General features: G+C 40.4%; 2 protein-coding genes across 9 annotated transcripts in view; both read right to left on the minus strand.

The window, feature by feature from the left end:
* Positions 1–16242, minus strand: part of fam13b (family with sequence similarity 13 member B) — a 36374-nt gene extending 20132 nt beyond the window's left edge. The window contains exons 1-7 of one of the 8 annotated variants that reach the window (XM_081699006.1): positions 15928–16242; positions 10559–10720; positions 9827–10093; positions 8471–8683; positions 7825–8002; positions 7519–7663; positions 3295–3410 (exon numbers count right to left, since the gene is read on the minus strand). In XM_081699006.1, the coding sequence (XP_081555132.1) occupies positions 3295–3410; positions 7519–7663; positions 7825–8002; positions 8471–8683; positions 9827–9977 (803 nt within the window). In that variant the 5' untranslated portion in view covers positions 9978–10093; positions 10559–10720; positions 15928–16242. Of the gene's footprint in view, positions 1–3294; positions 3411–7518; positions 7664–7824; positions 8003–8470; positions 8721–9826; positions 10094–10558; positions 10721–15927 lie in introns of those variants that run through there. The other 7 variants (XM_035532245.2, XM_081699005.1, XM_035532244.2 and 4 more) reach the window with 7 other exon arrangements.
* A 636-nt stretch (positions 16243–16878) lies between these two features.
* Positions 16879–21590, minus strand: cxcl14 (chemokine (C-X-C motif) ligand 14). The gene is made up of 4 exons (XM_027003637.3): positions 21293–21590; positions 20470–20575; positions 18506–18619; positions 16879–18183 (listed from the first exon to the last, which is right to left on the minus strand). The coding sequence occupies exons 1-4, from the start codon at positions 21354–21356 to the stop codon at positions 18168–18170; spliced, it is 300 nt and encodes a 99-aa protein (XP_026859438.1). The 5' UTR covers positions 21357–21590; the 3' UTR covers positions 16879–18167.
* Between the last annotated feature and the right edge of the window lie 4980 nt (positions 21591–26570).

Genomic DNA, 26570 nt, shown 5'->3' on the forward strand with positions numbered 1-26570 from the left:
ATGAGTTACAAGCCAAGTCTCTGAGGTGCTTCACATCTAATAATAAAAAGCTGTCTCATAGTGCAATACAGTTTGGTTTGCATTTATAGTTAAAAATATTCTGTCCAAATATACACAACAAACTTCTTGTGATCCGTGACTGTATCCATTGCCATCATTGAGCTTTGCTAAATCAAAAAGTGAAATGTAAGAAACTTATTTTTCAGTGTGTTGCAACAAAAGGCAAGTATCCACTACTAGGGTACTCTGAATCTACACAACGTGACTTCCTTGAAAGCGATGCGTGTTGGCAAAATGTATTGTGCAGTTGTGCCTTTAGCTATGCTTGCTATCATAGCTGATGTTAGCTTGAGTCAAAACCATTACAAAAATATTTAATTTCTTAATGTTCTCAACAAACCAGTATGTTGGCACAATAGCCATCTTGTAGATTTAGAAAAAGGAAAAAAAACAAACTTATAGAAGATGGGAAGTGCTCATCATCCAATGCTGCACAAGTTAGCTCATCTGAAGGGGCAGACCTCAGCCAACACGACAACCTACCAGTGGAACCTGTAGTTGCTGAATGATTTCCCTCTAGGTGATATCAGGTGACAACACATTACTGACATGCTGACATGTTAATGTGGTTATCAGACATGTATGACTTTACAATATTTTCAATGCAGGGTGTTACCTGCTGTACTGGCTAGGATGCATTCTATGAGTAAATGACAGCACTTTTGTAGTTCGCTCTGGATAAGAGCATCTGCCAAATGCAGTAAATGTAAATATAACCATATGGAAAAAGACAATTCATTTTTCCATGTGCATTGCCAAGTTTTCTTTTGCTATTAAAATTTTGCATGCTAGCCTCAATACTACGATCTAAAATATTAGGCTAAGTGTACAGTCCTGCCCAAGACAGTAAGATTCAATAGAGTTCTTTGCAATTACAAAAGCCTAAAGAGGATTATTATTCATGGTTGGTCTTAATGATTGAGACACCTAAATGGAACCAGCCCAATCTAGGCATGGTAAAACTAACCACAAGCAAGACCAAAATGTCAGTCAAGCCATGTTCTGACATTCATTTCAGATACCAGTTCACACTGAAATTCTTTCAGCTTCAGACACTGTTGTATAGATCAAGACAGTCTGGACTGGGCTTAAACTTACTTATTAAAACAGAAGGAAATGGACTCAGAGATTCTGTATCTTACCACCCAACCATCTCCAGATTTTGCATTTTACTGTTACAACTAAAATTCTCATGGTGACGTAAACAGAGACATCTTTATTGCTAATAAAAACTAAAGGTTAAGGGTTAATCTCCAATGGCGCTGCACTAATAAAGAGATATGAGAACCAGACAGTGTCATTGAATTTTAAATCCCTTGCTAAATGCTAGGGCCCATCACCACTGATTAAGGAACATAATACTGACTGCACCAGCCCCTTTGGGTTTTAATTCTCCAGCAGCTGCCACAGAAATCCTTTCATGCCTCCATAAGGACACTCTCAGTCAGACTGCTCAACAAGCAGGGTAAACAGCCTGGTCCATATGTGAGGCAAGAACAGTTGGGGAAAATATCCAACTGTATCCAAGTGTAATTTTTCTAAGCAGTACTGCAACTGCAAATTAAACATGCAATTATGTTCTGCAAGTTCATGTCCAAGTTTGTATTCAGGGTCTATAAAGTATCAAATAGTTTTCTGTTATTACTATTGTTACTACATTAATCACTGTATTTCCACAACAAATAAATAAATAAACAAAAAAGATCTTGCAAATCGTACGAACCTTGTTAAGAATCTTGTGAATGTTGTTAATAATGTGATTAGGTACCGGCTTTTTACCAAAAAACCTTACAGTAACAACAAAGGTCACCCGCAATATTATAACACAATGATAATGGCACACACAGGAATTTTCATGGTAACAAGTCTGTGGGCAGCAGTCCAGAAAATAAATCCTACAATATAAATCTCTGCTAATTTGCTAAAGTAGAGATTATCAGAGATTTTACAGTTCTCCCCAGGTCAATGCTTATGCCAGCCTGTTTGTGCTTAGGGATTAGGGATTAATGCACTTCAGCACCTTGTACAGTAAACAACTGAGTGAAGCACTGATGTGCAGTGTTGGGGAAACCACTGCTATTTTGTAAACTACTATACCACTTATAACTCATTATTAGCCAATAGCTTTGCAGCTTCAACGCTGCCCCGAGAGACCTCGAGCTAATGGAAGTTACAAGTTATATACTGGATTGTACTACACAGAAACTACTTTCTACCCATGTGCAAGAGCAATCAAAGTTTAAGTTAACAAAAAAAAAGAACAGAAAACCATCCTTTACAGAGAACAAGCCCTTTCCAAATTTCAGTATTACCCATGCTTCCATCTCGGTATTCTGAAATGTAATGAAAACTTTGGAAATACTCTCATGACAATACAAGGCTTCACATAAGAGTTTCTATCTAAAATGAAATAAGGTATTTACCTCCTGTGCCAGCCAGTACTTTAAAAAAAACTAGAGTGAATCAGCCCATCTCTGCCATTTGTATTTACCAAGCAGAATGTCCATGGAAACCAACACTCAAATCATACACATGGCCTTGGGAGTCCACTGCAAATGGCGTGTTCGAAATGTAAAGCACATCCATGGAAATAGTCCCACATTTAAAAAGATGCAAATGTAGATTCCTTGCATTTTCCCTAGTCAAACCAACCCCTCGTGCACCTGCCTTTAAACATTTAGGATGAGGCAGTCTGGGGCAGCTCTAAAAAGGTCCAGGCTGCTCAACTTGCATCAAAGCGAGAACAGGTTGAGAGGAACAAAGAGCAGATGAGGTCAGAGCTCAGGGATCCAGCAGCCTTGTTCTTGTCTAGACCTCAAGGCTCAATCCACATCCTCTTCAAATGAGCTCAGCCCAGGTGGAATCATAAGAGCTTCTCAAAGGACAAGGCAACGGTAAGTTACTAGCTCAGAATCAGCCTTGGGTCAAGCTGAAAAACTGCTCTCTCACTTCTGTACAGTAGTGCTCATACCACTGTACAGTAATACATGAAATATCAAGGATAAATACCAGCTAAATTTCACTGCATGGTTGACTCAGTCAAGAGGCTTTGGCAAATGGCACTGAAACAATATAAACAGGAAGAACATGACAAAACACATGAAACATGTCTAAACATGTCAGCAAACTGCACCCATAAAATATTCAGGATACTGGCTTACACTGGGGGTATAGAGAGAGACAGAGAGTGAGAGCAAGCAAGCGAGCACAGACTCTTAAATGGGGTGCGTTTACCTGGAAGAGGGGGAGACACAGGGGTGTTTGGGGCAGAGTGGGGAAGGTCCATCCTCGCCATCTTGTGGAAGTTCCTCACACACTTCTAACTTCTCATCTTCAAGGAGCTCAGTGATCTGCCGTGTTAAGGGAGACATTTTAGGATGAAGTCCCAGCTCTTATATGTTTGCGTGTGCAGATTTCATATTAGATGGACAACTTTATGGACACAATGTACCTACATCGCCACAAAATGTTATGTAATGTTATGCAAGCAAACAGTTCGCTTTGTTCTAATCTCATGACCTTCTCACATGCACTTTAACATGCTGATAAAATAAAATAGTATAACTACAGCACATGATATGAACTATTTAATTGATAAAAAAGTCTGACATGACAATTACTCCAACTGCAATGTTAAACATTTCTTTGTTTCAGTCATTACATAATAGATATGAACTGGATGTGTACTGGATGGAATTTGGACCAAAACTACACATCAGTCTATATAAATAATGCTAATAATGAATGTAAATTAAACAAATTAAACAATAAATAAATAAATATTTTATATATATATATTTTTTATAGTAGGGCATGTTCATCACAAACTTAAAAGAAAAAAAAAAGATGACCCATCTTAAGACATGGCTACATAGTTGACTTAGTTTATATACTATCTGCAGTCCAATCTATAAATACACGTTACTGGTGATAAATGAACCACGGGTCAGCTCCTATATGATGGTGAAATAAACAGATAAAAAGTAATTATTTTGATATGAAAAGCCTTTTCACTAAAGCCAGACCACATAGACAACTGCCTTCAGCTCTGCCTCGATTCAATCTACTAAATTTGCTGCAGTGTTGCTGCCACATTGCCATGGCAACCAGTCTGGCAGCCCTCCGATTGGCTCAACACAGCAGTTGCTCATCATGTATGCAGATATGAGTCATGCATAGCGAACATACTAGCTAGGCTGGAGGGGGTTTAAAGATGGGATGCTGCCATTCTCCCACACTATAACACACAACAGTGAGTGACACTGCCAGTCCTGAACATCGTGTTATGCAAGACTGAAAGGTCTGCAGGTTCCTCTAGTTTTTACACAGTATTGGTAGATTCAGCCCAAGAGAAGTGCACACTCAAAACATTTATTTTTCTTACTCATGTCAGCTGGTGTTTGTACATACTGCAATGTCACTACTAATCAGGAATTGTTCTGCTGCAGAAATATAATTAGCTCCATATTCATATTCAGCTGTCTGCATAATGACAAAAGATAAATACTAATGTATGAACCTGAATTACCGGTACCGCCTGCTGTTCTGTTTGCTTGTTATTGCTCTCCATTGGATCAAGTAAAGTAAGCAATGGTGCAATTTCATTGCAGTGGATGAAGAGATTCTCTCAGTATCTTCAATTCTCCTTCTGTGAATGTCTTGTGGTGAGGAACGTTGGAGAAGGAGTGGCGTAACTCAGGCAATAAGAAGAAAAACACTGAGAAGTTTTCAGCCTTATACAAATCAGAAGTGACTCTCACTGGGGGGGTAGCCAATTAGACATGGCAAGTGTTCCTTCCATGTGGTACACCCATGGTCAAGCCACATACTTATATTGTGTATGAACTTTCAGTGGAAGACAATTATACTGGTTTAATTACATTATTACATTTCATTATTTTAAACCAGCGCATATATAAAACAGAACTACCCTGCAACTCGAAACATGCTTTACTAGCTTACGTGAGCCAACACACCCTTTAAAGCAGCCCTTTGTTGATCAGGGAAGCTTTAATTGTTGTAAGGAAAGAATCTAGCAGGCAGAGCTAAACAAGGTAGAGTCACTTCTGCTGGTTGGTATGCAGTATGCAGATACTGAACTTTTCTTTGGCCCAGGAGGTACTGTCAACATGTAGTATAGTTCTGAAAAACAACCAAAAGCAACAAAAACAAGAAAGTAAAAACAAAAACAACCAAAAGTACAAACAGCAGCTTGGTCCTCCTATTAGCAGCCGCAGTGATTAAGACTTCTGAGCATATGTGGGAAACACAGTCGAGCTAAGATGAGGCTATCATACATTCACCCTCTGAGGGATGAAGTCAGGTTGTGCTGTCTGTATGCATGCGGAAATTTCTAGCAGCACTCTCGGGTGACTTTTTCCCCTCTTTGCCTGTGTGTCACTATGAGTTTACACACAGCAGGCAAGTGGGAAGTGATAAGAATGTGAGGAACAAAAGGCCATGGCCTTTTGCAGTTGCTCGTGTTTAGAAAAGAACCCGCCTTGTGTTGCCAGGGAGACTGGACCTGGGTGGTGCCCAGCAACCACTGCTTCTGTCAAGCCTGAACATGAGATTGGCTCCTTAAAAAAGATCATGCAAAGCAAAGAGATGTCACTAGCATGATGGTGAGAGCTTTTGGAACTCCACAGTCTTCTTTCAATAAAGACATGTCTGAACATCTCAGGTCTTGGGCTAAATACCTCTAATCCAATAAATGTGTGTTAATAAACATCCAATGGAAAAAAAGGCTCCTACTTTGCCTTACTTACACAGTAAAGTCCACTCAGATCCACCCATAAGTACCACGTATAGCTGTGAGGCCTGAAATGGCTCTGATGGTGCTGCTGTGTGGAGTGGGACTGGGTCAGCCAATTACACAAACCATCAACTGCTTTGTCATCCTAAAACCAAGACTAGGGCCCGAGTGGCGAGACAAGTACATTAGCGTTAATGCTCAAAGTCAAAGTCAATTCTGCCCCTGCTCTGCTCCCCCACAAACTCAGCTTCGGAAAGTTATGTAGGAGTACAACAATTTCCATGTGTAATGTGCAGCACAAATTACAGTAAGGCTAAGGCCTGAATCTCACTTAGTTTATTATTTATCATAAGTAAGAAAATGAAGATATAACTCACATCTGCTAAACAGTGATATTATCAAAAGACTCTATAAGAGGAATAGTCACAAGACAAGTGGGCACTAGGAAAGTAAGAACAGGCAGAACTGAGTTTTAGTGGGAACAGATGGGCTTGGTAGAGGGCAGGTCCCCTGATTTATATATACCTATATTACTTATAGACCAATTGAAAGCTCATGGCTCTGGCCTTGATACAAACAAGTTAACCTACTTTCTGCCTATGTGCACAGACTCCTACGTCCTTCCCCCCAATTCTTACTAATAGCACTGTAGACAGCAATGTGAGGCAAGGCTTCCCCAAATCTGTCTGAAGCCTGTGGCCTTAAAGCATGAACAAGGAATACCAGAAGCTCATAAACACATTCAGTCTTCTGACTGTGTGCAGAGCAGAAAAACTACACAAGTCTTGTATCTTCTTAGTCAGGCTATTACAGCATTACAGTGTATCCACCAAGACTGCTGTAGGTGTGAGTTTGAATATTCTGAAAATTATGTAAGTCCATGGTTACTCTCTTCATACAAAAGGACTATTGTTTAACAATCATACAACCTTTTGGCAAGGTTCTTCACATGATGGGAGTTTATGCCTTATCAGTAAATATTTCCTTTATCGGTTCATTGTCACAGGCTTAAGGAGATCCTATGATATTAGCATAGACTGTAGACTAAGGTCACACAAAGGCAAACCTGTGAAGGCATGGCAATAGAAGGTAATTGTGAAGCAAAACAAATGTCATTCTACAAGTCTGAGAGAATGAACAGGCTGCAGTGCTCTGCAAAATAGACATTAGAGGCGCACCTTTACCACTGCAAAGGAGAGGCAGTAATGTTTACATAACAAGCCAACAGACTTCTAACACTGCCATGTTTTTTCCTCTAGCTGTGCTGCTTCAGTGTGGGCTCATGACACATGCAACATACAGCTAAATGACTGAAGCAAACATTACTCATGTAATTCCATAATTACTTTTAGTGATAGTTTGGGCCATTGTAGTGCTTCCCTAAACTGTTAGAATCCAAAACATCTATACCTTCCTTTGCCATCCACCTGATGATCTTCCACAAAAAAATAAAACAAAAAAGATCAATCTGTTGCGATAAGAGTTTGAAAATTTCAAAAGGCAAGTCCATGAACTTGGCAGTGAACTTTAGCTTTGCCATAGCATACAAAATCAGCTGCTGAATGATCAAGTCAGTGCCAGACACCACCTGACTGACTGTGTGCAGTTCTAGTTTGACTAGTTTGATAAGAGGTCTGCACTGACGCAGATAAATTCATCAGGAATGTGTTAAGGACCATGAAGGTAAATCTAACAGTAGTTACCTGTTCGTTAATGGAGCTGAAGTCATTGGTGGTGGATATGTTGTCCTCTTCGGTCTCAAAGAGGTCCTCCCAGTTCTCGAGCAGCTCGGTCAGGAGTCGACTCACTAACTCTTGCTCTTTCAGGTCATCCATGTTTGTATCCAAGCTGCAGTGCACAGGAGAGAGCAAAGACAGCTGAGTATATAATGAAATAATGGTGCCAGTGCATCACTGCAAGCTGAAGTGAGGCACCTAGACATTTTCTGGTGCAAATTCAACCATTACAACTTTCGAGGGCATGGAAATCGGATTTGCTCGGTGTCATACTGAAAAATGTCGGGACCAAAGACGGCAGCGAGTGCACCAATGTTCCAGCTCTCCTCCTGAAGTGAGGCCACACTGGACAAGAAGCGGCACAGGAAACGGAGCAGGCTGTAGTTGACCTGGGGCAGCTGCTGCAGGAAGTACTTCATGTTTCTAGCCAACTCCTCCTCGCTATTGTACTCTAAATAGGGACAAAAAGCAGCAGTGGGACTGAGAATAAAGCATGCATACATACAAACTCTTTAGAGAGACAGGAGTACATGGCAGAAAGTTAAACAAATGTGCTGATGCAAAGGATATGAAAGCTAGGGTGTGACCCAGTGCACAATCAGCATGCAGGCAGAAACACTGCCAAATCCGTAGAAATAATTAGCCACCAAATCGGAAAGCACAGAAAATATTTAAACACTGCAGTTCGGTGCAGATGATGATTTGCATCTGGGGTAAAGACTACCCGCTGGTATAGACTGCAGGTAGAAATTGAAAAAAAAAAAAAAAAAGTTTTTTTTTAACTTTTAGTTGGGGTAAAAGGCCCCGTGATGCTGAACAGAAGGTTTTGCGGGATTTTTAAAAAGTGAAAGTAGGAAGAGGAGGGTAGACTGAGAGAATAGAAATCCCAGAAGCAAAGTGAGCGAGAGCCAGGCTTCACCTTGGTAAAGCTGCAGCATGCCTGTCTGCAGGGCTGCAGGTATGATGGGCTCTGGCAGCTCCTGCAGGAAGAGACGCAGCAGGCTGACAGCAGACGCCAGGTCGGCCTCCTTCGCCAAGTTCACCTCTTCACCGCTGTCATAGCGCTGCCGAAGCCATTCCACACGCTCCGCATTCCCATTTACCAGGAAAGGGCCTTCAAGGTCCAACTCACCTAGTGCGCGCACACACACACACACACACCCTTATTCCTAGATCACAAACACAACATGATCGCATCTGTTATATTTGGAAAGTGAGAAAAATAGCTTATCATAACATTTTGGCAACTTTAATGTTTAATAAATTAATGAGATTTTCTGCTTTCACTGTCAATGTCCTTGTGAGTTTCATGGTTTACACACCATCTTAAAGAAAACATTATGCCTGTGCCAAAGCTGTTTCCCTACATACCAGTTGCCACAGGGAATAAGCATTCACTCGCCAGACTGTCTCACCAGCCCTGTGCTGATGACTGTATACCCTACACTTCTCCACTAAAGAGAACTGGACGGGAGCCATCATCGTGTCCAGCAGCAGTGTACAACACCTCCTTTTGCACCATATTCTACTGCAACCTTTTCCCAGCTTGGCTACAGTCTTTATACTTTGAGGTGTCTACCACATTCTCAAAAGAGCTTAAAAGACTGTTTTTAGGGAATAATTGCAAAGTCAATTCAATGCATATTAAATAAATAAGCCACATTTGCCACATTTTATCATTTGATAAATCTGTCCTGTTCCTAGCCTTGCCATGGTTTTATGACAGAAAGGAGCTGAAGCTGGTGTAATGTTTCATAGGAGAGTAGTGACATTATGTGAGGTCTTTCTTACCAGAAACAATAAATGAAACTTTTATTTGTTTTTTTTTAAATCAGCAGCACAAACTATCTTCATGGTGCCTGTGTTCCTTTTAGTAGGATAACAATCAGCAAATAATCAATTACAGTAGTAACTAACTTAAAAAAAAAAGAAGATAAAGCAAATAAACAATCTACAAAACAATCCAAGAGAACTTAAGACACTCAAGCAAAATTTGTTCGTAAAATACACAAAGTTGCAATAGTCACTTTCAAAGCATTCTAAACCAAGCTGTGTCCATTTGCTATTCTAGAACAAGAACAGGCTCATAGACGTTGTCAAACATGAACCAGGTTGTTCAATTTAGTTCAGTTGTTTTATTTATATAGTCTCAGAGCAGCTTCATCAGCAAAGCAACACTTGGCTGCAGTAAAAATAAATTTAAAAAACAAGTTACCATTAATTTCACTCAGGAAAGGCACCGTGTCCGACTGTGAGGAGGCACGCCACCACTCACCATGCTCTTCAATGTACTCCACAATTGTCCTGACCAGTAGGGGAACCTCCTGCCCCGGTTGCCCGCTCTGCACCACCTCCTCCAGGGGGACGCCAAACACCCTGGCAGTGTTAAGGGAGTCACTGAGGGAAGGAGAGAGGCTCTTCCTCATCGCTTCCACAGCCGGGCTGCTTCAGTCACTCTGCACGGCCGACACACAGAGGCCACGGTCACGCTGACGAGTCCGCTGACACGTATGTGCCACCGTGGGCGGGGCACAGGCAAACGCTACAAACATGAAGCAAAAGCTAAACAAGTTGGACACAGTAAAGGGCCGCTCCTATCCTGGGAGCTGGAGGTCTTATCGTGATCTTAGTGCTGGTGTTACGCAAGTGAGATGACAGCCATACAGAAGGTATTTTACAAGCTTCAGTTGAGGTATGAGATTCATGCTGATGCTAGCAGGTAAAGACAAGATGTGTTGCATATACTGTAAAGTAAAAAAAAACAAAAAACAAAAACGAACTTTGCCCACGAATGACTGCAGATTACCATCAACTATTTTGCAGGTTCCAATGTGAAAATAAAAATAAAAAATCCAAAGCTGTTGATGTGTACCTGCCCATTTAAACATCTCATCATATTAGAATACTGTCCTGAGCGGTCAGAAGATCTTATGTTACTTAATAACACTTTAACAGTAATTCACGGCCATTTCTTTAACAGAAAAATGCAAAACAGAAATTCACGCACCTTGTACTACGTCAAAAACCCAGAAGTTCACCTTATCGCCTGCTCCACTCACTAGCAGTGAATCGAAAGATCATCTATGGCTGCTTCAGGTTATGGCAAAAGATGAGCCTGTAGTTCCTCATTGACGAACCGCAAATCCTATTCAGGATGTCAGTAGTTAAGCTGAGGAGAGGATGGAAAACTGCATCATTAAGTGTGGTAAAAAAAAAAACATACACTGACCCATGAAATCACCACCAGATGGGTCACATTTAAAAGCCAACAATTTAGTTATGTACTTAAAAAACATTTGAACATAGCCCAGGTTACATGAGAATAAAAGGCAACACTGCAACCAGTCCTTGTGACATCACTTCCATCCACATAATGATGCTAAGTATTTGAATTAAACACCTTTAATCCAAAACGCCATTCATTTCCATTTAATATTTCTTCCAATGGCTTCAGTGCAGGAACGCTGATATGATTAATCATTGATCATAATTCTATTTTTCATTCATTTGAACCAATACATCATGGCATCAATATTTAAATATACTGACGGCATCAACATTTTTTACAAGACTTCACATTTCACAATTCTTGTATTCACAATGTCCTAATTGTGTGTACAACACGCATGATATTTTACTTCCAGTTTTTTGTTCTGAGCAAAAAAAAAAGTTGCTGATATTTTTATTTCAAGGAATAAAAAGATGCACAAAAATTGAAATGTTGAGACCAAAAGTTAATACTAACATGAAGAATCATGATGATCTAAGATTATTGTTACATTTCATGCAGGTCTGGCTCAAACTCAGTATGTCAGTGTTAAAATGAAACTCAGCTACAATAATGAGTTAAAAATCACGTTCCCTTATCTAAACTATCTCAGTCTGTAGAATGCTTCTCTCAAATTCTCCTACACATGGCATCAGTACATTACAGTGAGGTCTATGTAATCATCATAATTCACACAAAGCTCTCTTGTGATGGACAAAGCCGCATAGTTTGTAAGGTACCACTTAATTAAACATCCTCTTATTAGGTTTCAAATAGATCATCTTTTTTTCACCCCCTTTCTTCATTATAATCCTTCAGTTGTGCAAAATCAGCCATATAAAATAGGAACAAAATGACATGCGAGTTGACCCTTAAGGGCAAACATCTTGGCTTTCAGACAATGAAGAGTCACTCTTCTACTAACTCCGCACATCGTGCATAGTGACCTTTCTGTTCACAATGTTTGCCATTGTTGGAGAAGTTCATGAGACAGACTGGCTGCCAATGGAGTGAAGTGCCTTGTTTATTCCACTCTATTTCAGAAACACCCTCCCCCTACCCCTGATTTCAATTCCTATATATTCTACAAATTGAAGGCAACATACTATGACCATCAGAACCCACCAATTTCCAGTGGTTGTGTACTTAGCGTTGCTGTGTATTGAGGTCAGTTCCCCTACTATGTCATTAATTAATTAGTAACAATGGATCTGTGGGAAGGTCAGGTCGCTCACATAAGCTCATGGAGAGACAGGCTCCAAGTGTCCTGAATTGGGTGTAGGAAAGGCATGTGTCACAATGTCTAGTCCCATGCATTAACTGCAGTCAAGCCTAATGGATCCACAGTTCAAAGCATATTGCAGACATTTGCCTGAGCTGTATGGTAACTGGGCAGACATTCACACACCGCAGTTTCCGATGCTGCACCCCCTCAGAAGCAACATGATTACAGCAAAACAACCTGAGTCTTCATTATACCCATTTACAGATGAATAAGGAGCAATCCTAGCTTTCTTGAAAACAACTACTCTATCACACTTCAGATGAATTGTGAAAGCCAAACAGCATCACTTGTTTTTACAGTGACATATGGCCGTTTGGAGACTTTTCTCGGCTTTGCGATAAATGGAAATTTCCACACCGTTGCACTAATGCTCAGATCACTTCGAATACATGGCAAAAAGCCCAACTGGCAGCATGGGGGTCCCCGGCAACGCAGAATTAAACAGTGATCATTAGTATGCAAGCAACAGAAGCAGGCAAATTTTGCATTGCTGACAAACATTCAGAAGGGACAAATGGAAAAAGCAACAGGATAACAGGAAATTAGGCAGGTTATCTGTAAATTTTGCAATTTCATTTGTACACTTGCCTCTTTATTACAGGTATATATATCAAATCATGACTTGCACAAGACATTCCAATCAAGTTTTCTCCCTTACCAAGCACAGCAACTGCCCTTCTTAAAGTATCTAATGACCGCCACTGTTCTCATGATTCCGGTTCTATTAATATTCTACTCCTTCTTGATCTTAGTGCTGCTTTTGGTAGTTATTCACAGTAGCCTACTTTCATGTCATTACTCTCATTTTGGAATTTCTGTCACTGTTTAAGCCTGGTTTAGGTCCTATCTTTATGAAAGACAGCTATTATTTCTCTTAGGTATTTTTTTTTTAGACTTCACTGAACCTAGTATGTGTTAATTTTAATATTATTCATATTCTATTATTATTGGTATTATTATTGTTGTTATTAACATTGAAAGCATCATTTTATGCTTCTTTTTCCCTTCCTCTTTGTCCTTTAATAATTTGATATTTAATTGTATGTAAAATAACTCAATTCATGGTCAGAGGTGCTATACAAATCAAACTTAATATTAATACGATTATTATGAGTACAATGAGTAATATATAAATATAAAATATTACAAACAGCCAAACCTGTTTTCCAACTACAAAACTCTGTTTACAGCTACTGTACAAGAGTCAATTCATACCATTTAATTAAAAATACAACATTCTGCAAGTGACAATCACTTTAAAACCCTATTTTAACTAAAATAGAAATATTACAATAGTTTTGGTATGTTTGCTAGTAACAGATTTTTGGCACCAATATTGTAGTTGAGGTTCTCCAAGAGAGGGCCTAAGTTTGCTTATATCATATCGCAGACTAAATCTGCAACACTTAGCATACCACAACACAGTTCTTCGGATCCAATTTGCTGCTAAAGAACACCCAGCTCATAGCTGACATAAAATGTAATGAAGTGTTTAAGCAATCACCCTGGAAACTATTAGCCCACATTTCAAATTTCAAGTTCAGAGGAGGATCTCAGTAAATGTGTGTCCTTGAAGAGGTCTGACAAACAAAGACAGTGTGAGTAAAGTTTAACCCTGGAGTTGGATGAAGTGCAGTGTTTATTAGACTATACATGAAATTATGTTAGAGAGGTGTTGAAATATTGGTTATGAAATTAAGTTTCCATTTAAAGTACAATGAACTCCTGCACCTCCTTTGAATTTAATTAGACACAGGGGTGTCAAAGCATACTGTGAAAACCTTAGCTTCTAAGTCTTCATATTTACAAGTATAGGATATACATTTCTTTCAAATCAGCTCCAGTCTGGAAGTAATATATGATTGCAGCAAATACACTACATGGGCGTATGTAAGATTTATTCTATTTGATAGTGAAGTCTAAATTTCAAGTGGGTTTATTATTGTCAAGGATGTTGTTTTGATACATGTTACATTAGGCCACAAACATCAATTTTTATAATCTGCTTGGGAGCCTACAGACAAATAATGGTCCTCAGGTTTTTCTATCAATTATACTTCAGCAATACAATCATTGCAATGCCATAAAACTAAATTAATGTTAAATAAGTTAAATAACTTATGACATGTTTTGTGTTGAATCATGCACAAGTCTACTATGAACCATTGAATTGTTCTGCCTCTGCAAAACAGGTATGTCCAGCATGAAATTACATTATTTAGTTGGACTGACTTAAGTTACAGGATTGAAGTTGCTTTGCCACACAACAAATCATGTAACGGTTTTAAAAATATGAAATGATCATACATACACAAGATTTGGACCACTTTTACTTACAGTGTGAATGCTGCCATGATTTGGGAATGATTTGGACCATACAGGCCAGTAAAGAACTGGAACCAAATGTGCTTTAAAATATTTCAGATCAATCATTAAAAATTAAAAGTAGCTTTTTATTTGTCTGGTTCCTTTTTAAAGCACAGTTTCAGTGATGAGTTGTGGGTTTACATAGAAAGTCCCAATTTCTATGAGAGAACTCTGTATCATTAACACAGAAAATGTAGGGGGCAGACAGGTTACCACATCTTTATAATCTCTGTGCAGAGTTCACCACGTAAAATATGTCTAAGGAATCATGTACATGTAGTCAAGTAAAACAAACGGGATAAATAGGTAAGTTTTTACATGTCGCTATTTGTGACAACAAATAATAAGCTGATACCATTTTAGTTCTACCTTTTACTGGTACTGGTTAACTTGGAACTCAGTCACCATTTCAACAGTGTCACTGGCAAGTCATATATAGGAGCGTTTTGGGGTTAGGGTGTGGGATGTTGGACTTTTGTTGGACAGTGGAGTATTCTCGTGAGGATTAGTCTTCCTTCTTAAATAGGTGAGGAGGGGGCGCAATTTATTAAGCCCCAAGAAAATATTCAAAAAGGATATGGCTGGACTGAAGCAAACTATCGTGTACTTCACGCCCTGATCAAAGGAGAATGATGTCTAGTTTCGGTTTCCTTTCCCACATAAAACAGAAGTGGCTTGGATCCTGAGATATAAGCTAGCGAACACCTAAATAATATGCCAGACATCTGTTTCTTGATGGCTAGCTAGCTAGGTGAATGTGACAGCTCAAATTGACTTGCTAGTCGTTTAGGACAAAATCTAGATGGCCAACTACACTAATTTCCAGTTAATTGAGGTAACGTTAGCTAAAGACGTGAAATATTTAGGCTTCTAGCTTGTTAACTAACGCTAGCTAACCTAACCTGGCTATCCAGTTTGTACGCAAACTAGCTTGCTAGCTAGTTTGAATAGACAAAATTGGGAGTCCAGAAATATTTACGAGCTGGCCAGATAAAGGTTTTTCGTAAAAGTACTGAGAGGAGAAAAATAAGTTAAATGGTATGTCTGTGAATAATAAATTATGTTATTATCCCATCCCCGTCAGTCATGTTGCAAACATTATATTAATAGTATAAGTAGTGAGGCTAGCCAACGCTAGGTGCCTGGTATCATCCATGGAGTAATGTCAGTTCCTCCAGGCTGGCAGATGCCAGGCACAAAGGCTTTAGCTAGCCAGAATACTACACTTCCAAACAACCACGCAGCTCCACGGAAATATGGTTTATTAAAGTAGCACAGTATTACGTAGGAATAAAGTGAGAAAGAAAGAAGTTCTACTTTACTGGTCTTGCAGGTCATAAGTTAGCAACGCTACCTTGCAAGTCAGTGAGCGTCGGCTAGCTAGCTATGCTAGCTAGGTTAGCTACTTAAGCACTCCAACCAAGCACCGAAAAGCCTGGCTAAACTATGCACTTACCAGGTCAAATCCAAGGACAATCGAGAGCAATGAACTGGTTTGGAAATCTGCTGTCCCAGCGGACTACCTTTTTAAAACGAAAAAAAAACAAAACAAAACAAAACACTAGCTAAAATATTCAGAAGGCATACTCAGCTCTTTTCCAGCCGCTTCCTTGTTTGCTCAAAAATGGAGAGAACCGAAGCTCTAGCTGGCCGTAAGCTAGTTTACAGTGCAGCCTACACACCCACAGCAGTAGCGATGCCAACACGTAGGCCCCGCCTCCCTCTGCACAGGCGCACGTTTCACCAACCTTCCCTCCCGTAGGATCGCTGAACGTTCTGTTCTAGAATTTTCGAATGCAGCAGTTTCCTTCTCTACTTCTAATGCATAGGTACCTAATCCCCCGACAGACAGACAGACATACAGACAGACACACACACACACACACACACACACACACACACACACACACACACACACACACACACACACACACACACACAGCAGCCTATATGTAATGTGGTTAGATTAATTTATATGTTTAGAGGCTGTTAAGATAGTCTATATGTCCGCTCATGTCTTGGCTATCCTTGCATCTAAGAAACCTGGTTCAGTTAATAAAAAATATTTTAAACATTTTCTTCCAGTAATAACCCTTCACTCAGGTGTGTTAGAAAAAAAAAAAAAAAAAAAAAAAAAAAAAAAGGGACTCTAAACATCGCTTGTAATAAACCTGAGGTCAAATGGTAGGCTATATGGTGAAAAACTAGCACGAAATGAGGGGAAAATGAGAAACGTACATAAACTTGGTAAACACACCCTACTTGTACTGCACTGCCACCACCTGCTGTCTGTATATAAAATTAAGAGCCGGATTTAACGTCATAGTTCGGCATGTAAACTAGTTACAGTATGTGACTAAAAGGGAATAACATTAAAGTACAGTAAGCAGTAGATACATAAACAGAGTCACTTAAATATTTTTATTGCTGTGCTGGTACAATGTTTGGTGGGTAAATCCAAACACAAAGACTCCAACATTACTGTTATTCAATATTTAAATAGTGAAACATTTGTAATACAATACATAACTTCACTATGAAATTCTAAATGAAGCCACCTAGGTCAAATGTTGTATTTACAAGATACTTACTTGTATGCTTATGCATCTGATTTACATGGCAGAAAAAAATAAAATATTCCATTTAGTGGCAAAAATACCAGAACAATGATAAAAAAATATTACCTCATAGAAGAGGGCCACATGTGGTGGTGGAAGGGATATTGTTTAATATAAAGTTTCAAGGCAAACATGCTGACTGCCTGTAGGCCTCAACTCTCATAGCTCAGAACCAGAGCACACTTTTTAGGAATCATTTGCGTGCCATCAACACACGTTGCCCCGGACACTAAATAAACCATATGGTATTTTAAAATGCACGGAAGTGTACATACCTGCGCAGAATGTCAGATATACACATGCTCATCAAGAGAGCAAGAACAAGACTGGTGTAGATTGATGCAATTCTAACATTCAGCTAGATAACTGAGAAGGTTAGTAAATATGTCTAGCTGGACATGCTCCTGGCAAACCAGTGAAAGTGATGGGAAATTGCCCATTGACTCATTTTACCAGCTGGTGGCATGGCACAGAGTAAACCCTCACAAGAGGATTATTTTTACAAGTCATGTCAGTGTTTTCCTGTATTTGTGTGTGCTGTATTTCACCAGATTAATCTAATATGTATATAATGTATAATATTATGATCTGTATTCACATAGGAAAGAAAACTGGGAAAGGGGACTCCTTTTCAATCAGTTATTTTGTTGTTTGAACCATGTAGATGGCACACTATACTATACAAAAGCATTTCTCAGGTAGTTTGATAACGAGTCAGGCTGTGAATAGATAACTTGATAACATCTTATACCTGAAAAGGTAGTGATCACTTTTTTGCATTAAATTTTATTTCACAGAGATTATCTATGCATTTTCCTATGCTGTCTTATTTGCAAGTTTGACACTTGGCATAAATAGTGTTTGTTTTGGATGATAATTATGTCTGAAATATAGCTAATGACATTTTTTGTACAGACGTCTCTCTAGACATTGTTCCTGAAGAAAAGGTCTCTTGTGCTTGATAAACTTTGCCTCGTTATTCTCTGAAAACTGGTCCTCTGCTGAGTGACAGTTCCGCTGGTAGTACTGTACATTCCACAGGAGCCTCAGCCTCTGCACTGACTCACCATGTGGCGCTTTAGGCCTCGTACACCCTGAAAAACAATGGAATCACCCGTCTAAAACTCAGAGGAACAGAATGGCAACATATGCCACTATATGCTAATTTTGAAATTACTTTGGGTTGACAATTCTTTTTCTAAAACCCCTCATTTCTGATATTGACTGTTCTTGTCCTGATAATTACATGCCAACAGATGAATTGGAGAGATTCGCCAAAGGGACTTTGGCATTTGGCAAGTACACACGAGTACACAACACAAGGTATTCTCTTCTTTGTGGACACAGATAATACAGTCCAGCAAGAGGATAATCCATTTTGATTCTCACATTCTCCTGTTGCATGGTGCAACTTACCTGTGCTTGTCTTTCCAGATCCTGAACCACTTCACCAGATTCTTAGTACTCTGCAGTCTAGGGTGCAGGCAGTATTCCTGCCCTTTGAAACGGGACACATTCTCCATGGTGACACTAAACCGGAGAGAAAGAGTCAAAGGAATATGGGAATGGAAAAAGGGGAAGGAGAGCAGAAGGAGGATAATGTTGGATAAAGGCTTTTTGAGCTCTGCGGTATGTTGCACTAATAAATGAAGTTTCTTGTTCGCTTGGACTTTATATTCTCCTCACAGTTTGTTAGTGATGTATACAGTTGTGTGAGAATAATTCCCATATGATTTATGAGATGCAGTGGTGGGACATAGAAAGATATCCTAAACAGACCAAAAGAGATTTGCAGAGAGTGCAGTTAAAACTGGCTGGTTTCCAAGTAGCACAAAGGCACCCTGCTATGCCCCCAGATTGGCACAGTACAACACTCGCTGGATGACAGTTTAGTATTGTCGCCAGAGTCTAAGAGCAATCTTTTCTAATTATTCATAATACAATTCGGAATAATGAAATAGCAAACTTCATTAGAAGTTATGTAAATCTGTGAAATATGCTGACTAAGACTCTAAGCTATCCTTTTGCAGAGCACAAAGGTGCTGAAACTCTTTAGCAGTGTTTGTGCCCTCAACATAATTATTCACCAGCATAGCCAGCAGAGCCTTCTGTTCACTTCCAACTCTTGACTAGATTGTGGGAACAGAGAGAGAACTAATATGGGGCCTCCAGAATGCTAAACTCTGAGAGCGAGTCTGCTACCAGGTACTGGGAGAGAGAGAAGGCTCTTGTTTTGTAAACAGCATGGTTGTTTTTCACTTAGACATGTAATTTCCGACAGATAGACATTACACATGCATTAATCCAACTATCCAGTTCTTCCCATCATAAACTAATAGTGAGACTATATTATTTGTAAAGTGAATAATTACTGTCTGATCTCCAGTTTCATATTTTCTGGCTTGTCTGTTTTAACACACATTGATATTTGTATTATAACACATAATTACCATGAACTACCAAATCTGTGCTTCGTTATATTTTTTTCATATCAATGTGCTTTTGTCTGCTTATGAGCAATTTTGCATGGAAAAGGATTTGTTTTTGTAAAACATCCACATCAACATGGAATACAAAGATGACATCTCCTTCTCAGTCTCATATTATGGAAACTCAAGGATGATTTTCGTTCTTTAACGTATGAGCGCCAAGTAATACTAACTTATTTATTGCATAGTTTCGCAATTCCTCAACAGAACAGCAGATGGCAGGCGTGCATACTTTATTGTAAATGACAGCGTCTACCCTGCATATCCGACTACATACATCCAGATTTGAAATCGATTAGAACATAAACTTAAGTATATAAACTTAAGTCAAAACAAACACATTATCACATGATCAGTTCACATAACGTCAACATACCTAATAATAAAGAATCAGCTATTTCCACATTTCTGTTAAATAAACCCCCTAAATACAAAAATAAAATATTTTACAATGCTCTAAGCTGAAAACAATACCATTTTATTACCACTAGAAAACCTCAAAATAATAGGATAGGTGCAGAGAAAATGGGAATTAATTATTCATTTTTACAGTCAGACTGTAAATCTGCAACACCTGTGACAAGAAGTTCTAATGAGATCCCACTCAGACTCTCACTGGCTCTGCTGGTCTAAACTATCAATAATGAATGAGGTAAGCAGCACCCCTGTGATGTTTCTCAGCTCGCAGTGCTGAACGTGACAAGTGGGGGCTGGCTCTATACCGGATCTGTTTTTTACTATTGGTATATAGGATACTGATAAAAGAAGGCAGAGTCAAAGGGAGAGAGAGAGAGAGAGAGAGAGAGAGAGAGAGAGAGAGAGAGAGAGAGAGAGAGAGAGAGAGAGAGAGAAAGAAAAGAATAAACTGAGGAAGAGTTAAAAAAAACTTACAATATCATCTTTTCCTGGCAGAATGGATGTTTGGGCTTAATCTCAAGCTTTTGCACGTCCTTATATCGTATCTTTGGCCCTTTCCGTGTGCATCTACACTTGTATGCTGTAAGAAGAAATGGAAACAGGTTGAGCTACATAATCATATAATGATGTGTTTAACAGGAATGTACTCCAGCAATTGCTTTCTTGAGAAATACAGAGGTGTCCAACATAAAACTGTACTGGAGATGGAATAGCAACCAGCACTACACATTTAACATACACCACGGGCCGCACTGGCAAACAACTGCAACAGTCCCAGGAAAGTGTCATTTAATGGTTTCTAGCAACTTCTACCATGCAGGGGCAAATGGAAGGTGAGCAGCTGTTTGTGTTGCTGGCACTGAAAGGGAGGAGGGACCCGCATCTCTCACTTCATCAATCTTCTCCTCTTTCAATCAGCATCCTCCTTCTACAGCCTCGCAGGACCTGGGCCGCAACCAACTCATCCAAAACAAGGCTCACTACACCTTACTGTCGGCCAACTTTTGTAGTGCGAATTGCTTTCTCTTAGAGCGAATAAGTAAGGCTAAAATCTAAACATAGACAAACAAAGGAATAAACAACGAAATACATCTGCACAAAGCACTAGTCTGTTTACCATTTCGGCGTTCAGCAGCAAGAACGTGTTTTAACGGCGCTCATAAATCCAAAGATAACACAGCAAAACGTGACAATTGCATCGTTCCGAAAAGTAGCCAGTACCGCGCTGGAAAATCGATGTGGCAAACTTCCATCTAAAATGTTTTATAGATAGGATAGGATAAAAGAAAACATTTACCTTCTGTGTTCAGCGAGTGCAAGGCAATCACCAACAAAAGAAAGGCGGCTGCGCAACGATTCATCGCAGCAGTTGTTGAGGACCTCCACAGAACCGCCTATGTATGTTCTCTGCGAAACTATAACGCGTCTACCAGCGTCTGCGCTCTCTCTCTCTTTCTCTCTCTCTCTTTCGCTCTATCTCTCTCGCGCGCCTCGGGGATCCGCTTTCTCTGACGCTCGCGCGAAGTCGGCAGGGTGAACGAGCTCCGCGAGATGTCCCTCGCGCCGTCGAGTGCGCTGTTTGCGATCTGACGAGATGTGGTCGAGCTTTTAAAAAAAAGCCGGGCTGCGCCTCATTAATATGCACGACTAGCCCGACGAGTTCGGTCGATTTCTCACGACCGTAAACGCAGAGGAGGAAGAACGCAATGAAATGTAATTAAAAAGTTCATTTAAAGAGTTTTTTGGTTGTTAGGGGAGATAATTAGATAGGATTTTTTTTACACCTTTTCTTGGCTCCCGTTTGTTTCGTTCCGATTGATTCAAACAAGATTATGTACGCCTGTGATTTTGCACAGAAGGCGTTAATTCAGGCAACTAATGGTTGGACACGAGAATATTTTCGGACAGTATTACGCCTGAGATTTTTGCCCCCACATATGATTTCACAAATAAACAACTGAATGTTTTTTTAACGCACTTCCACCTTAGTTCTGATTAAGAGTTTGTATCAACTAGGAGACGCTCTTATGCAGATAATTTCAACCTTCTTATCAAAGGGAGAGATAAATATGGCCTATTTCAAGTTTTTGTTTGTTTGGTAGACCTCAGGTTCCAGGTGGGTGCTTCTCAGTATCGCAGACACTCCTCCCTTTCGTCATGTTTGTACTTAGGCTTATTGCATCGCAGGTCTTGCATAATATTAATTACTTTCCAATGTTCCTTATGTAACTAACACAAAAAATGGCTTATGACCTATAACAATTTATGCTGCACTTAAACAATGACTTTTGGTTGGTTGGCCTCATAATATAGCCTGCTGCACATCCGACTGCTGAAAATAACACTACTGTCAGCCTACACATTTGCACCATGGTGACTATTGTGCAGAGTTGACACTAATCTCTCCACCATTCCAATGAGTCATCACTGGCATTTGTCATACAATATATTTAAGTTGCAGCAGTAGCCAGTGCAGAACTTTGTGTATCTTGAGATGTGTCACGAAATGATTGATTTCTATCATGACACAGAGAAAGTTCAGATAATTTGAATTCATATTAATTACTTAAACACATGCCTCCCATAGCCTGGCACCAGAGAAAGGACAAATGTATTAGAGAGTCTTCTATGAGAGTGGGCAAATAAGAGGCCGGATGATATGCAAATTCAAAGAAGCAAATAATTATAACTATGCTTATAAAACAGACTAGTCAAGAGTTATGGAGTGTGTAACAACAGTTCTCAGCATCTGTATTTGTACTGAAGTGTTAGACGGAATAAGAGAGCATGACCAGCTGGGTGAGATGGTTTAATCATCCTGGAAACCTGCAACCTCATCAAATTACATTGGTGCCAATTTAGTGGGTGACTAAATTGGTCTAAATTGGATTCCTTAAATCACTCAGACCATTCTTCCATTCTTGAATCAAGTAAACAACTGAGTTTGATCCATAACAGAGTTGTTGAAGTTTCATCTCTCTCGTATCTTGTTTATCTATGCATATGGTAGCTGAAATATAAAACATGGGAGTGCTGATGAGTTGTCGGCTCGGCTCTCTGGCAGAAGCCCTGAGAAGACCGTCTCCTTCCTCCTCCGGTCTCCATGATGGGAGGTACCAGACTGAATCATCACGGTTGCCCTGCCTAGGTCTGCGGCCAATCCCTTGGCCTGGCCGATCAGACGCCTGTCTGCGACCAATCGCTGACGAGGATTCACAAACATGACAATTAAACATGGTGCTTTCTGTCACTCACAGTCTGACTCTCATGACCTTCATGTAGAAATACTATGGAGACAGAATGATAACAAACAGTAACAGCATTCCAGGCAGGGGCAAATCAACTCGAACAGTTGCAGTCAGTTTTTTGTACACTTTTAAAGCACAGACACAGTTTACTGTGGATTTCGCAGGGTTGATTTCATCTTTGAGATTTAGAATTAGAGAGAGGTAGGCTACATTCATTCATATAAATAGAACATAGCAAATCTAGGCTCCAGTTCACAACAATGACCAGTTGTTTCTAGCGTCAGAGACTGTGCGGTAATCATTTGTAGATATATAATTTGAACATACTATTTTATGCAGTGCTATTGCTGTTTTTTTGAGAAGAAAGGACGTTTAGAGAGATGTGTGCAACTCTCACAACTCTGGTATATCTCAGAATCATCCACTTTATTATGGGTTAACCCCCACACATTGCACTCTAATTGAGTTTGAAGAATCTTGGAGAAACGTTCTCAGTTCATGGCTGAGCTGTAACGAGGCAGACCCGTAATCTCCGTCTCCCCCTGCCTCTTACCTCCCATGAGAGGCCTGTGTCTGACACCATACCCCTGTCAGGGAGCCACTAAGGAAATGCCACAGGCTCTACTCCCACGCCATGCAAACCATCGCAGCCCAGCTCATGTCCGCGAATAAGGCTCGCTCTACCCACGAGTGAAACGGTAATTGGGTTTTGTCTGGATACCATCAATGTGTGCTCCGGCCTACACATTCAGCGAGCCAGCCCTCGAAGTTATCAGCAAAACTGTCCACGAGCCATGCTGGTGTTGATATAGGCAGAAGAGCAAAGCCATGTCTGTGGCCTCTTAATTAGCCTGCACAGGAGGATCCACAGACCGTCCTGGCTGGGAAATAGAGATTAGGCCTTTCGCCATGTGGGTCAGCGGACTCTCAAAGCACACACTTTATCGCAAATATCTAATGCAACTTACAGATGCCGTCACATTCTCATACGCAGCCCATTCACGCAGGACAGCCAAGGACACTCTGACCATACACAACTATTCTGGCTATTCAGGCCATTGTGTCTTAGTTACAGTCTGCCCACCGTAATGTGTTCTGCTCTTACGCACCTGGTTTCTCTTGAGCTGATCTACACCAGCTCATACCATTTTTAATTGAGTTCAGTGCTCCGAGTTTTATGGATACATTTACACTGGCTCATTGGAACAACAGGGAAGCGGTTTTTAAATGCTATATGACAACAGGCAGTGATGTCTCAGGGCTGTTCGTAAGATAATGGAATAATCCTGATTTTCTTCCAGACAAGGGACTAAATTAGAGAATGAGAGCCTGTTCAAAACTAAAATAAATATACTGCTCTCAGTCGGACTGGATGGCTTGCTCCAAAGAACAGCACAGTAGCTGTATGCATGCCCATCAGACAAGTATGCACAGGTGAGCAGGTGAAAGGAGTTAATTGCACTTAATGTGTGTAGCTCTAGTGAGGTATGGCCCGTAGGGGTGAAATTCTTTCTGGTTCCTTGTTTGTGTTTCCCGACACTCGCCAACAAGGCATTCTGGTGGAGGCAGAGGGGATAATTATGAGCCAAACATTCTGGAGATTCTCATCGCAAATCTTTCCCCATTTTTCTCTCCTAGGCCCGCACCACGTGCCGCGCCTGCGTGCGTGTTGGCCAGGTGCATGCCGACCTCGGTTTCAGACACAGTGTCTCCTTTTCTCACTTGAAAAGCTTTTACTGTGACTAGCAGTACGTTTCTCTTGTCATAGCAGTTTATTCTAGAGACCGAAATCTGGATCTCGCTCTTAAACCAAAATGTTCCTGCGGCTCATTTTTGGCATAAACAGCAGGAGCATTAGCGCGCGCGGCGAGCCGGAGAGCTCGGTTGCCCTGTGGCGCGCTTGCTCAGAGTGCGGAGGACTCCAGCCAAGTTTCCGTCTTCTCTGTCCGTCTCTGCCTTTCGCATGCCCCCAGAGTACTTTCTATGCTCAGCATGTCTGTGTGTGCTGAGGTCACTGATCGCTGATAATGTTACATAACCGCGGATTCAGCTACCATGGTTCTAATCACGGTTGACTGTAGACGTCAGTCCGGTATTTTTTTTTAGCTCGTACCCGAGGCTTACTCTACCCACATGCTACCATTTTCTGGAGGTGTTGCCATGTTTTTCGGTGCATTTTCAATGTTGCAGATACTTTAGAGGCATTAGCACGAATCTAAAAATGGATTTTAAAACTCATCTACGTGAGGAAGATAAAAAAAGGCCCTTGATCCTTGTACACTGCTTAATTTTTTAAAATACAACAAAACAACATGATGCCAAAAATGACCTTTGACAACATGATCTGTATTGTCACTGAAGGCAGCTATTAATAATGTAATCGAGAGGTGGGGTCAACAATAGAGGCCCTCATGTAATTGCTAAGGTGGGTGATTTCTCCCCCAAGGTGTTATGATATCACAAGTCCCCACATGTAATACCATATCCCTGTCATCCTCTCAGCAGTCCTACAGACAGCCATGATAAAACTGGACTTGAACATTATGCACTGGACATTGTGCTCTGGATATCATGCACAGGAAGGCTTCAGAAAACACTAAATTTGATTAACAGGTCAGGATAAAAACACTACATTTAGTACATTTTAATTAAAAAAATGATCATTTTAACATGACCTAGGTGATATTTATTGAAGTCAAGCAGAAATGAAGCAATCAATTACAGGCATGCGATAAACTAATCTTCCAAACATCATACACTACACTCAAAAACAAGGCAGAGTGACAAATAGTGTGCTAGTGCCTTGACCAGGCCAGTGCTCTGGATTTAGCACATATCCCATAGGAATAAACCCGCAATAATCCAGATTGTATGTGTTTGGATCTTAATGAAGTTTTGTGGGTAAGGAAAACTGCAGGTTTTAGCTGTCAAAGTGGCAGCCCAGAACATCATCGAAACATTTTAGTGTAAGTAAACACAGAACAGAGTAATAAATCTGTGCAGAGTGAATAACTTGATTAATCCTTCCTGTCGCTCCCAGCAGCCACTCCATGAGCTTTCAAGCCTCCTGTGGTCACCTTGATGACCTTTCCGGCTTCCTGTGACCCCTGCGTCCGCTCCGTCGGCCCCCGTGACTCCTGGGCTGCTTCGTTGGCGTCTTCTCTTCATCTGCCCCTGTTTTTCCCATCTCCCATTCCCGGGTCCGTTTCTGGACCCTACCACCGTATCTATTCCTGTGCCTGTTGTCGTTGCCCTCTCGGTCCCTGTGCCCATTTCTGTTGTCCTTCAGTTCCTCGCCTCATCCTCTGCGATCCGGCATCCTGTCCA

The sequence above is a fragment of the Electrophorus electricus genome, chromosome 16, assembly GCF_041902795.1.
Source record: "Electrophorus electricus isolate QZ-2024a chromosome 16, ASM4190279v1, whole genome shotgun sequence".
In the NCBI taxonomy this organism is placed as follows: domain Eukaryota; kingdom Metazoa; phylum Chordata; class Actinopteri; order Gymnotiformes; family Gymnotidae; genus Electrophorus; species Electrophorus electricus.